Source organism: Aquarana catesbeiana, linkage group LG05, assembly GCF_042186555.1.
Source record: "Aquarana catesbeiana isolate 2022-GZ linkage group LG05, ASM4218655v1, whole genome shotgun sequence".
NCBI classification, from domain to species: domain Eukaryota; kingdom Metazoa; phylum Chordata; class Amphibia; order Anura; family Ranidae; genus Aquarana; species Aquarana catesbeiana.
The window spans coordinates 312982198-312996353 of record NC_133328.1 but is presented as its reverse complement, the minus strand read 5'-3'; the positions used below and the strand labels follow the sequence as shown (position 1 = coordinate 312996353).

Genomic DNA, 14156 nt, shown 5'->3' with positions numbered 1-14156 from the left:
AAGCTTATACAGTATAGTCACCTTTGAACTCATTTACACTCATTTACTCGTTTAGATGCGTACAGCGTATAGTTTTGTATGCATCTAAATGCCGCATTATAGAAATCAATGAGCCATACACACAGCTGCGTCTGTACCTTTCTTTCATGCATAAAATACATGTCTAAACGCAGCATGTTGCCTGTATGAATGAGTCCTTTATGCGAGGTAAAGCAGGAAATGTGTGACAATCTTTGGCCTATTATCAAACAGACTATATATAATTACAACCCCTGCAAAAGGCTCTGTTCATATCTTAGTATTTGTTATGCTTATTTTGATGATGGATTACAAACACATGGAAATCACATTATAATTTAACATAACATCCTCAGTGAAGGGGATTCTCAGTAGGATAATTTTCCCCAATTCCTTAAATACATTAAACCCCAAGAGCAAGTTTGATCAATGTCTTTAAACGTACATCTTGTCATTCAATAAAAACTTGCAAACACGTTTTCAAAGGCTTGGGTTTGTAAGTAGCAGAATTCAGTAATGCCAGTCATTGCCGAATCACTGGGTAAGCTATTGAATATGTCGTTTGTGTAGAGGCATATTTACTAAGTGCTAACTAACATATTAAGCTGTCATTAACTGTAGCACTATTGCCTTGCACAGCAATACTTGCAAACGTTAATAAATACATATGGAAGTTTAACTCACTGAGCAACTGTCGACTACATCTGGTAATAGGGTAATGGACTGCTGGCACAATAAATAATTTGCACACTTTTACTGAATGGGGCATATGGAACTTGTGTTTCTTGTAGAACTGTTTTCTCCATGTCATCCTATAAGGCTCAGTTCACTAAGGATTGGTATTTGCAATAACACCAGGGATTTTCAGCAATGTCAGCCACTGAGAGCTGCAAACAATAGTGATATGGCTCAAAATGGTAATAATCATTATAGCAAATTACTAAATTACTAAATGCATTATAGCGCAATGAATTGAGCCTTTACTCTTTTAACAACCTACAGCAGACATAACTAACATGAAAAGCTGTTAGGTACTGGCAACAGACACCAGATCCATATACAGTAAGCTTAAAGTGGTTGTATAGGCAAAATAGCAGTGCCCCTCCAACCTTAAACACTTATCTGAGTTCTCGATGAATGCTGTGCCCATCTGCTGCTCTCCCTTCTGGTATTTACAGGAGGCTCTACCAGTCTTATCCTGTGAGGAAGAAGTGGGGGGCATGACTGAGCCATGATGTGTGTGTCTATGGATGCACACAGCCTGGCTTGGAAACAAGCCCACATGAGTGCCCCCCACAGCAGTTGGATTGCTATGGGGGTACTCGGAAAAGAGGAGCAGCAAACAGCATCTGCAGGGGACTCCAGAAGATGAGGCAAGGACCACTCTGTGAACATTGCACAGAGCAGGCACAGTATCTCACAAAAGTGAGTGCACCCCTCACATTTTTGTAAATATTTTATTATATATTTCCATGTGACAACACTGAAGAAACGACACTGTTACAATGTAAAGTAGTGGGTGTACAGCTTGCATAACAGTGTAAATTTGCTGTCCCCTCAAAATAACTCAACACACAGCCATTAATGTCTAAACCACTGGCAACAAAAGTGAGTACACCCCTTAGTGCAAATGTCCAAACTGGGCCCAAAGTGTCAATATTTTGTGTGGCCACCATTATTTCCCAGCACTGCCTTAACCCTCTTGGGCATGGAGTTCACCAGAGCTTCACAGGTTGCCACTGGAGTCCTCTTTCACTCCTAAATGATGAGCTCACGGAGCTGGTGGGTGTTAGAGACCTTGCGCTCCTCCACCTTCCATTTGAGGATGCCCCACAGATGCTCAATAGGGTTTAGATTTAGAGACATGCTTGGCCTTTCCATCACCTTTACCCTCAGCTTCTTTAGCAAGGTAGTGGTTGTCTTGGAGGTGTGTTTGGGGTCATTATCATGTTGGAATACTGCCCTGCGGCCCAGTCTCCGAAGGGAGGGAATCATGCTCTGCTTCAGTATGTCACAGTACATGTTGGCATTCATGGTTCCCTCAATGAACTGTAGCTCTCCAGTACCGGCAGCACTCATGCAGCCCCAGACCATGACACTCCCACCACGATGCTTGACTGTAGGCAAAATAGACTTGTCTTTGTACTCTTCACCTGGTTGCCTCCACACACGCTTGACATCATCTGAACCAAATAAGTTTATCTTGGTCTCATCAGACCACAGGATATGGTTCCAGTAATCTATGTCCTTAGTCTGCTTGTCTTCAGCAAACTGTTTGCAGGCTTTCTTGTGCATCATCTTTAGAAGAGGATTCCTTCTGAGACGACAGCAATGCAGACCAATTTAATGCAGTGTGTGGCATAAGGTCTGAGCATTGACAGGCTGATCCCCCACCCCTTCACCTTCTGCAGCAAAGCTGGCAGCACTCATATGGCTATTTCCCAAAAACAACCTCTGAATATGACGCTGAGCACGTGCACTCAACTTCTTTGGTCGACCATGGCGAGGCCTGTTCTGAGTGGAACCTATGCTGTTAAACCGCTTTATGGTCTTGGCCACTGTGCTGCAGCTCAGTTTCAGGGTCTTGGCAATCTTCTAATAGCCTAGGACATCCTTAAGTAGAGCAACAATTCTTTTTTTCAGGTCCTCAGAGAGTTCTTTGCCATGAGTTGCCATGAACTTCCAGTGACCAATATGAGAGAGTGAGAGCCATGACACAAAATTTAACACACCTGCTCCCAATTCACACTTGGGCCCAATCTGGACATTTTCACTTGGGGGTGTACTCACTTTTGTTGCCAGGGGTTTAGACATTAATGGCTGTGTGTTGAGTTATTTTGAGAGGGCAGCAAATTTACACTGTTATACAAGCTGTACACTCACTACTTTACATTGTAGCAAAGTGTCATTTCTTCAGTGTTGTCACATGAAAAGATAGAATAAAATACTAACAAAAATGTGAGGGGGTGTACTCACTTTTGTGAGATACTGTAAGTATAACATGTTTATTATCTTAAGGAAAGAAAATGCCTTTACAACCACTTTAAGAAGAAACTATAGGCAAAATCAAAATTGACATACTAAATATGATGCCGTCTGTCAGGAGCATTAAATCACTAGTTTTTCTCAATCCCTCTGTAACATAGTTTATTACTGGTTGATCCTGCCAGTAGAGCCATTTCATTTTTGCTTAATTTAAAAGGTTGAGCACACAGTTTGTTCTGCAGTTAAATTGCCACAGCATTGTCACTCTGCTGACAGAGTAGTATTGGATGGACATTGTGTTATATAGCCTTTAAGAAAGAAACAATGAAATTAAGCTCAACCCCAGCTAACACAATTTAAGCAGTTACAGAAACTGTTTTTTTTTTGTTTTTTTATAGTTTAAATCTTACTAATAAAAACTGACCATCGTAAGCACCCCTGTCAGGCCTGAATCACACTTTTTAGTTGTGATGCACTTTAATTTGAATGGCATCCCAATGCAATAAGGCAACTCAGCGTTAACGGATATGCATTGCAACACAGCACAACACAGAGTATAGCACTACAGTACCTTGTGGTGTGCTCACACATAAAAAAATACTGCATGTATCATGTGAAAATCATTGTACACTAGCATAATTCTAACTATCCTTGTCACTGTTATCTGACCAATATAATTCACTAGTGGAAAACCTGCAAAAGGAGTAGGGTGACAGTAGATAGAATAAAGACTCTGCAGCCTCCTTTATCAAGAAGATTGCTATGCCTTAAGCTTGTCAAGAATGTGGATGTAAGACACTTTAACACAAGTTTGGATTTGACAGCACCTCTTTAGTCCAAGAATTTTTCACCACTGCAATTGTGTAGCACTGCTATTGGAAAATATTAATAGGGCATACTAACCCTTACATTCAAACAATATCACATACCCTTGATAAAATAAAATATATCTCCATTTTATATGTATATCTTTGAACAGTCATCAGCACATTGAAATTACATAATAATGCACATTAAAAATGTATTAATAGCTGGCTAGCAAGAACCTCTGCCTCTGATAATATGCTCATTTGTTTTTATGAATGGCATCATTCAAAGTTGATTTTACTGAAAAGTTCTATTTATACTTTTCCATGGCATAAGGTGCTAGAATGTACAATAGGAGAAATGATTGCTTCCATCAACAACTTAACAAAGGAATTGAAAATAGAGAAAAAACAGAATAACACCATACAAGGCAGTCATGACACTTGTATTCCCAAGTATACTCTGAAGGTATTCGGAATAGGAAAATCTTTCTCAATGTGTGTTAAACAAATCCACCACTCAAGTACTGAATATATTAATGATTATTTTTTTCTTCCTATTTATCTTGTATTTCTTCCATTAACTTTTCCAGTGTTCCTATACACTAAGCCAATGATGGAGCTGAAAATAAAAATAATGGAATCATGCCAATAACATTGACACAGTAAAGCAAACATTGAGCTAATGTTATATAAGCAGGTTCAAAATGTCAGCATTGCTTCAGTCACATGTTTACATTGTCCCTTGGCATATAATGAAATGTATACATTTGATGACACTAAAGAGAGTAAGAACATAATCTTTAAAGCGGAAGTAAACCCATCCATAGAATTTTCATTTCTGGCACTTCCTGGAAATGTAACACGCCCATTGGTTGTGCTCTCAACCAAACTGTCAAACCATCCAATGGCTGGATTCATAACTGATCACATATGCAGCATCATGGCAGTTGTAGATTAAACAGAAGCAAAGATGGCAGCTTCCTTGGCTGAAAACGATAGGGGGGTTTACTTACACTTTAGGTTTATATAATGACATTGGATGCAAACTGAAAAGAGCTGCCCCACAAAGATAGGCAGGTGGTGCATCTTTCTGTATTTCTACTCATAAGATCTTACTGCCACTACATTGGCTACTTAGTGCCATGGACTGTAACTACTGCCAAACTTTGCAAGTTATGTGGGTGGAGCTGTAAATTTAGTTGCAGAAATTTGACCCTCCAGAGCCCTGAGAAATCTTAAAAACCTGTGAGTAATTGTAGAATTTGCAATGTCTAGTATTCCTACTTTCCCCTCTAGCCACCTCCCTTTTGTGGAGATGTGATGTGGCACCCTCTAATTGTGTATTAAAATAGCTACTCTTCTAAAGACTGGTATGTAGTAATATGTACCTCTGCTCAATAATTTACGGTATACAATATATAAGTGTAGACACACTATTTTTGCAGACTACACAGCTCCACAAGGGCCCTCTAGAAGTTAGGATCCTATTTATACTCCATATGGGCCATGAAGACCTAAGCACTGCTTAAGTACTGCTATGGAGGGTGAGAAATAGAAGGCACTCTTCACTTAAAGTACATGTACACCCAATCATTAAAATCACATATAAGATTTTTTTTTTTTATGTTAAATTGGTTGGAAACCCTCACATATACCCAGTAAAGTGAACAGCCTCAGATGATACACAGAGATGAAACAAATCCTCCTTTACGTTTATCTTCAGTCTTCTCCTCTCTACACCCCTTCAAAAGGGCAGAAAAGGGTTAAAATCTTTCTTCCTCTGTCAGGAACAGAGAGGAGGGGGCAGAGAGGCTGTAGTTACAGTATGTGAGAGCTGATTGGAGGAAAGGCACACCCCCTCCACTCCAATCAGTTCTGAATAGACAAGCTGTCTGCTGAGCTCCCCCTCCCCCCTCCCTTCCAACACAAATTAATCTCATGTGTCAGGAAAGTGACTCATGCTGATAACAGAGGAACAAAGCACCAGAGAGAAACCACACTTAGAGCTTTGGAGAGAGATAACTAAATACCACATGTGTATGTGCTTTGCTCAGATTCCATGACTGAGGTTTACAACCACTTTAACCACTTAGCGACCACCCCACCTACATTTACTGCGGCAGGGCAGCCGCTCTGCACCAGACCACATACCTAGTACATTATCTGACAGTTCTAGGTCTGGGGCGCTCGATGTCTGCTGGGACCCACCGATTGTTCAGGACACAAGCAGAACAGCAGTCTGCCTATGTAAACAAGGCAGATTGTCCTTCTGTCAGCGGGGAAGGCTTTGATCCTGTGTTTCTGCACAGCAGTAACACGGATATATGCCTTCCCCTTGTCAACGCACCTCCCCCACAGTGAGTAAGTACAACCTAGGCATACATTTAACCCCTTTATCGCCCCTGATGTTAATCCCTTTCCTGTCAGCGTCATTAGTACAGTGACAGTGCATATTTTTTAGCACTGATGACTGTATTAGTGTCACTGGTCCCCAAAAAGTATCAAAAGTGTCAGGTAGGTGTCCGATTTGTCTGCTGCAATATTGCAATCCCGCTATAAGTCGCTGATCGCCACCATTACTATGTATCTACTTAAACATTGATTAAAACGTTATTCTCACATACAGTAGGTACCATTTGCAAACTGTATATACAAAAATGTTATTTAAATAAAGACCTTTACAAAATGCTTGCCCTATTTGTACATAATGTACTTTTTTATTTTTGGAACTCATAACCATCATATCTACTATCTATTGATTATATAATTGTATTTATATTTTATAAATACTTCTACCTAACAAAATGTCCTAATGTTTGAGGTCATTGTATTTACAGTGACTAGTGAACACACAAAATAGCATCAAATTTCTTTTTTCAAAACTTTCACAATGTTTCTCAATATACTGAATGCATGCTGAGCAGCTCCCCATGTGCAATGTTATTTAGGCTATTAAATGTGGCATTACAATGAAGGCAATAACAGGGTGAATGTCCTGATTAGGCATGTGGCCGGCAGTAGCATGCTTTCTTAATTATATTGTTAGAACTATCATTAGCATGCTCCACTGGGTCATTGAATGACAATGTAAGTCTAATGCAAAACCAAACAAAACTATGCTTTCATTTATTCTTTCTTTTTTAACTTATCATGTGTTCTATTAATTGTTGTCCTTGAAAACATTTTGTAATATCAGTGTTAACAAAACATAAATGGCATAATTACGTGCTAAACAGAGAGCTAACGTAAACAATAAAGTTACTTTGTGAGAAGGCAATTTGGCAGTATAATATACAGTTCAAAAATATGCGCAAAGAAATACTAACACAGATATTTAGATGATTCACATTACTGTGACCTCATGTGCAAAGTCTTCTGCCATACTAAAATCTAAGAAAAAAAACTACCCTGTCGTGAAAAAAACAGACCTCTTTACCTATAAAAAAGAATACTGTAAATACTAATCTTTGCAAGTTGACCCTTTTCTCCAAAGTCCTCAAGGAAACACTTTTGGAAGGGGTTCCCTGCAGTTCTCACTACTTTGGTCGAAAACTCACTACCTTGGTTTTTGACATCACTGTAGGACACAGTAGGACACAGTAGTGGTGTGAAGGTAGGTGAGAAGAACCAGTGAGAACTGCATGAGCCCAGATGATTGACACTCAAAGAAGTATGATACAGAAAAAAATGTATCACTTGACAAGATGCAAACACCTTGACCTCTTCTTTTCATGGAGACAGAAAAACTTGCTAACACTGTACCTTTGAAGCAGGCATACACCAGGCATGTCCAAAGCCCGGTCCGCGGGCCAATTGTGGCCCGCTTTCTGGTTTCGGACGGCCCGCCTGGTCATTTTGACACATATATCTTTTGTGGCCCCCAACGAATCCCCGAGCGCTGGGAGCCACAAAGATAGATATGCTGGCTGCCTTGGAGGGGGCGGGACGAGTGCCATGCATACAGGAGGGGAGTATTTCCTGTTTACATGGCATCCTGTGTAAAAGGAAGTCCAGTCTCTTGCGCTGCCATTGGACAATTGTTTTGTCCATCATAGGAGACGGGACTTTCAATTAAAGAAGCCGCTGATAAAAACAGGAGTATCTCCTGTATGTCTGTTGGCGCTCGTCCCGTCCCCTCCCTGTCTCCTCCAAGGCTGCAGATGGACATGAATCAGGCTGCACTGACGGCAATGGTGAGTCTGCATTCATGTCAATGTGGGTGCTGCATTAATTAATTTTTTTTTCGAAACCACATTATCTTTTGCTGGTTTTCAAAGGTCTATTTCAGATTGCAGTGTCCAAGAGTCAGTTCTTTGTGCTACATAATCTGCCAGGACTTTGTTTAGTAGGCTCCAGAGTGCTGTGACACAGGTGTGATGTGGAGAACTCTGCCTGGTTTGTTGGCTGGCCAATTCCTGATGTGTTTGTAATATGGAGTTTGGAACTATTCTAACAGGGTCCTTTTCCTAACTAGTGTCCTTTCCTGTTTGTAAGCTGTTGCGTGAAAAAATTGGTCTGTGTTCCTAAAAAGAGACAGGCTATGTGACTTGGAATTAGATGACGTCTCTTTTTGGAAAAGCTGTGTCCTAAACAAGAGTAAGGCCCCATACACACTATTTGATTTTCTGCAGAGTTTTGTCTTCAGATTTACCAAAACCATGTAATGCAAGGGCTTGCCTGATTGTATACAAATTGAAACTCTTAAAGTTTGACCTTATATTATATGGTTTTGGTAAATCTGAAGACAAAAATCTGCAGAAAATCAAATAGTGTGTATGGGGTCTAAGTGAGCTGGAGCTATGTCAGACTACCTCAAGATTTGTGAAAAGTTTTGTTTGTGGTAGTTGTGTGCCCCTGTAGTTGAAACCTGTCCAGAGACTGTCAGCACTGAAACAGCTATGTTAGCAAGTAAATAGATTTTGCATGTTCCACCCTCTCATGCCTCGATGTCAATTAAGCTTTAATTAAGCATTTGAAAGGTTACCTAAGGAATGGACGTGCATTGCAGCAAAAAATTTGCGTGAAAAAAATTTGTGAAATGCTATGAGACAAGGTATTTTCAAAAGGAGATCACACTTGAAAAATCAAGGACCTTCTGAGTGGAGGATCTATACTAAAGATGATCTTCCACTTATGCAGAGGCTAAGATCTTACCCAGGTACAGAGAGAAAGTGGATGTAAATTGCCAGAATTGGTAATCACCACCCCCACCAAAAAACAGGGTTATAGTTGCAACATTTATGTTACATTTTAAAAAAAGTTGTCAAACATCATCACATTGGTGTTTCACTGTCCAGTTAGCAAGTTGTGAAGCTGTAGCAAGAATAAAATAGCATTCAATGTGGCAGAACATTGAACAGTCATTTGAGCTATCAGCATGAAGTGAATCAAGATAATCAAGGTCTGATCATTTTAGACCCCTTTCACACTGAGCCGCCCCGGGCGTCAGCGGTAAAGCGGCGCTATTTTTAGCGCCACTTTACCGTAGTTTTAACGGCGCTATTCGGCCGCTAGCAGGGCGGTTTTAACCCCCCGCTAGCAGCCGAAAAGGGATTAAGTCTGCCTGCAAAACGCCGCTGCAGCAGCACTTTGCTGGCGCTATAGCAGCGTTGCCCCATTGTTTTCAATGGGGAGGAGCAGACTATTCACCGCTCCTCCACCGCTGCAAAGAAGCTGCTGGCAGCACTTTTTGTGATGCCATGCCAGCGCAGCGCCCCAGTGTGAAAGCTCTCGGGCTTTCAAACTGGGTTTGCAGCTGAGACTTTTTTCAGGTGCTTTACAGGCGCTATTTTTAGCGCTGTAGCGCCTGAAAAATGCCTCAGTGTGAAAGGGGTCTTAGTAAATCTGAAAGTTTAAATTCCATTTCCTAATCTTTCCATTTTTACTGATACACAATTTATATAAAATAATTTGTTCAAAATCTAGATTATTCTTTTAAACTGAAGCTTAAATTTAAGAAAACATGTCAATGCATAAATTTAGAAGAACATTTTACTGGTAATATGATGTGCGGTAAAAGACTTACAGTAAACTGGCGTACTTCTCCACTTTCTATCAGCTCATAATCTTTTTCAGGGGTTATTGAATATGCAATTTTCTGAAATAGAAAAGTCATAAATATTTATGTAAAATCTATAAATCTATAGTCATAATACAGTTTCAGTGTAATAAATTATGTTATACACACCTTACGAAAGGATCCAGGAATTGTACAAAATTTATATATGGCATAAATGGGAACCAAGGCCATTGATGATAGGGCAACTAACCAGCCAATGACATTTGCCCATTCCGGGAATGTGTAGTTTCCATATTTTGGCGATCTATATGTAACAATACTAACAACGACCACAAACTAGAAAAAAATATATCATATTAATTATGCAGAAATGCAGAAAAATTGTTTCAGTATATCTGTAGACATTAATTTTTTATATAATATCTAAAAAAAAAAGTAACCAATGGCAACCAATCAAATTTGATACATCATCAGCACAATGTAAACTATAGTTGGCTACTATGGGCTAGTGTAACATTGCTGTTTGTCTTTCTAAATCCCCTACAAATTGTGAAACCAATCATGAATTAGAATCTGGAAAGGAAAAAAATTCAAAACAACATTTTCCATACACATTTTTACACACTTAAACAAAAATTGACATAGAACATTATATGAATACCATAACCTGTTGTTAAAAAGATTTGTGAACAAAATCTGTATGTATGCATATCATTTGACACATACTGCAGAAAAGATCCACAAAATCATGCAAGAAAATGATTAAGCATGTTGCTGCATTAAATGCATTGGTATATTATATAACAGCAAAAAGCTATTAGCAAAAAGTGTGTACAGGCAATATTAGATCAAAACATTGAGATATGCTATAGGCTGTAACAATGTAAAAGGGAAGTCGTCACATGTAAAGTCAAATCATGAAGATGTGGCGCAGATGTAAATGACTTTTGGGCTTGTGCTGCCAAAGCTGTCTAACTAGTTGTAGAAAATAAAAGGGTCCTTTTGTTTAAACCTGTAATACCTTTGCATTATTCAAAACACTATATTCCATTTTGTCTAATTAGTTATTTACTACTGTAACTGACACCTCCAGTCTATTGCATACAGCTTCCATCCCTACTATCCAGTGCATCCTCTGTCAAAGGAATTCATACTGAAACTTCTTGACTCTAATGCCATTCTTTGTGCTTCCCATAACCTTTACCCTAAAAATGGAAACATCCATTGTCAACCTGGCCATGCCATGCATTCGCCCCCCTTCACTCCCCTTTAACTATGCTTCTGCCAGGGGGGTGTGTCCGGTCACGTATTGAGGAGGGCGTGTGGAAGCTGAGCTCCACAAAAAGCACAGCGAATCCACCACCATCCGGGTCCCATTCCATCTTTGCGAGCCCGCATCGCATTCACACTACCTCCTGGACCCCCCTGCTATACTCTTGGAGGGGCCTTTCCCGATTTTGGTTGACAAACCCTGACCCGGGCCTACAGATTGCTCCACACCGAGGATGCCCGCCGCCATCTTGGGGCCTGTTGCCCGATCGGAGCCTGCGGCCTGTTGTCCCTGCGTTCCGGGTGTGTTGCCCAGGTTGGCGATCTGCCATTCTGCCGGAGACCATGGGAAGACAGGGGTGGTGGATTGCCTGAGAGCCCGATCCCTCTGCGGCCTTACGCCATCTTGCGGCCTGTCGATCTGACCTTTCCTGCACCAGTGACACAGTGAGTAGCAGCTCTCTCCTTTACCCACGCACCATGCAGAGACTCTATCCTGCTGCAGCATCAGGGTCCCAAAGCCTGTGCCCACAGAGGTAACACTGTGTCCTGAGAGGTGTGGAATCAACCCGGCCAGCTCTCATTCGTAGGATAGTCTGCGGCTTCGGCCTAGTGCTGGAAGTAGGCGGCCATCTTGCTACTCCAAATATACCCTTTTTCACTCCCTGTCCAGCCACCAGCCTTACAGCTCCAGCTATGCCCGCCAAGACACCTAAAACTCACTCCACACTAGGCAAAACATCCAGGAAGGGTCTGAAATCTCATACGGCTTCCTCTGGCTCTATCCAGCAATATCTAGCTGGCGCACGTAGTGGACAAGCTAGAACTTCAAGACCGAGCATTTCTCCCTCCTCCCATGCTGCCTCAGTGAGGGAACGTTCCCCTGCCTCATCATACTGCTCAGACCTCATTGAGGATCCCAGGTCCCCCTCTGGCTCAGAAATGACAACGTTGATGAGTGGTCTTAAAAAAGAACTTGTTGGTATGTTTCACAGCTTAGAGAAATCCATTAAGAAGGAAATTACCGCTGTGAGAACTGACATGTCCCACCTCCTGGTTAGGGTAGAGGAAACGGAACAGGGTCCAGACTCCCAAGCATCAGCCATAAAAGAATTACAGGAGACTGTTACCCAGCTCGCATTTGCTCACCGTGCCTCTCTCTACAAACTCGAGGACCTCGAGAATAGTAACCGTAGAAATAACCTATGTATAAGAGGCCTACCAGAAGCAACCAGAGACAATGACCTAGAGCCATCGATCCGGGGAATTCTCAATACAATCCTGGAAAATCCTGTCACTGACCCACTACGATTTGATCGTGTACATTGTGCCCTGTGCCCCCGTAATGCAAATTCAGACCAACCCAGAGATGTCATTTGTCGTTTGCACTATTTCGAGGATAAAAACGCCATCATGACAAAAATGCGGAACACTCCTAACATTGACTTTGACGGAGCAGTCATTAATATATTCCCGGATCTGTCCAAGGAAACTCTTGATCACCGCAGAGCCCTAAAACCGCTCCTTGAACACCTGCGCACAGATGGGATTACCTACAGATGGGGCTTTCCAGCTTGCCTGATTGCCACCAAAGGTGGCCGTTCTCACACTCTTTGCTTTCCAGAGGAACTCTCTACTTTCCTTCAGGATCTCAATCTTCAGCCTGTAGACCTCCCGGGCTGGCAAGACCCCATTCCGAAATTCTCAAACCCCCTGGACCCCCCTTGGAGGAAAACTCTGTCAAAGAAAAGGTGCACATCACTTCCAGGATCCGCACAGAAACATGGCTGAGATATGCCTTTCTCTACTCATCTCTGTTTCTCCTTTTTTTTTTTGTTTTTGCTGATACCCAATTTTTCAATTTCCATTATGCTTTGGTCAGACTCTTTAAACTCTTTTTAGCCTCATTGGCTTAGAGGATGTAGACCTGACATGAATTTTTTCTTTTGGGTATCCCATTGTTTAAATTCAGTTTTTTCTGGACCTGAAAGGTTCAATTGTATTCTTTATTGCAGGGTTTGTTAGGTTCACTCTGCTGTTGTTATTATTATTGCCTTGGTTTTCATAACCTTTCCCTTTCCTATTTGTTTTGTTTTTTTTTTTTTCTCTTATTTAATTATTTTTTTGCTGGAGCTCATTACAAGTAATTATATATGTCTTTTATTAACAGGCCGAGTGCTGGCGGGGCGCATCGCTCTCTCGTTCTTTTTCTTTGGTGCATCCCCCGCCCCCCTCCCTTTTGGGGTTGGTGATACCGGGTGGCCCATAAGGTTTCTCATCCAGACTCTCATTGGAGTTCTGGATGGCCGCCTGTTCTTTCTCTCCCCACAGGGACCACTGCAGATTTCTGCGTGTCTTACTGGTTACTCCCACAATTGTGTTATGTCATATCCATGCTTTCTCTATGTGTTTTATCTCTTTTCTTCTACTTCTTCTAACTCTTTCTCCCCATCCTCCTCCCTCTCCCCCTCCTCCACGTTGGCATGCGTGGAAGTATAGGCTAGGATGTCCCACTCTGTTGTACCAATGGCGACTCTGACAATTACATATTATAATGGCTGGGGTCTTAACGCTGCTGCTAAATGACACCAAGCATTACATGAGCTAAAGCATACCGCTTGCTCTATTGCCTTCCTTCAGGAAACGCATTTAACCCACACTACACCGGTCAGATTGACCTCACCCTACTTTCCACAATGGTATTACAGCCTTTCTGACACCAACAAGGCTAAGGGTGTTGCCATTGGTTTCAGTAGTGGGGTATCTTTTCGCCTAACAGAAATGCTAGCAGATGACTTTGGTCATTTTCTTTTCCTTAAGGGCTTTATAGGCAACACCCAATGCACGTTTGCAAATATATACTGTCCAAATCAGAATCAACCAACTTTTTTTTCACAAATCCCCACTAAACTATCACAATTTGCCAAAGGTATTATTGTCCTCGCTGGTGACATAAACATGCCCCTTGATCCTACAATGGATACGTCCCAGGGCCGCTCTAACATATCATTTAAACAATTAGCTTTTGTTAAAAAAAGACTCATAGATCATCAATT

General features: G+C 41.3%; 1 protein-coding gene across 1 annotated transcript in view; it reads right to left on the bottom strand.

The window, feature by feature from the left end:
• Positions 1 to 2944: 2944 nt before the first annotated feature.
• Positions 2945 to 14156, bottom strand: part of SLC6A3 (solute carrier family 6 member 3) — an 87996-nt gene continuing 76784 nt past the window's right edge. Inside the window, exons 12-14 of the mRNA XM_073630844.1 lie at positions 10000 to 10167; positions 9838 to 9909; positions 2945 to 4431 (exon numbers count right to left, since the gene is read on the bottom strand). Coding sequence (XP_073486945.1) covers positions 4408 to 4431; positions 9838 to 9909; positions 10000 to 10167 — 264 coding nt within the window. The 3' untranslated portion in view covers positions 2945 to 4407. The remainder of the gene's footprint in view (positions 4432 to 9837; positions 9910 to 9999; positions 10168 to 14156) is intronic.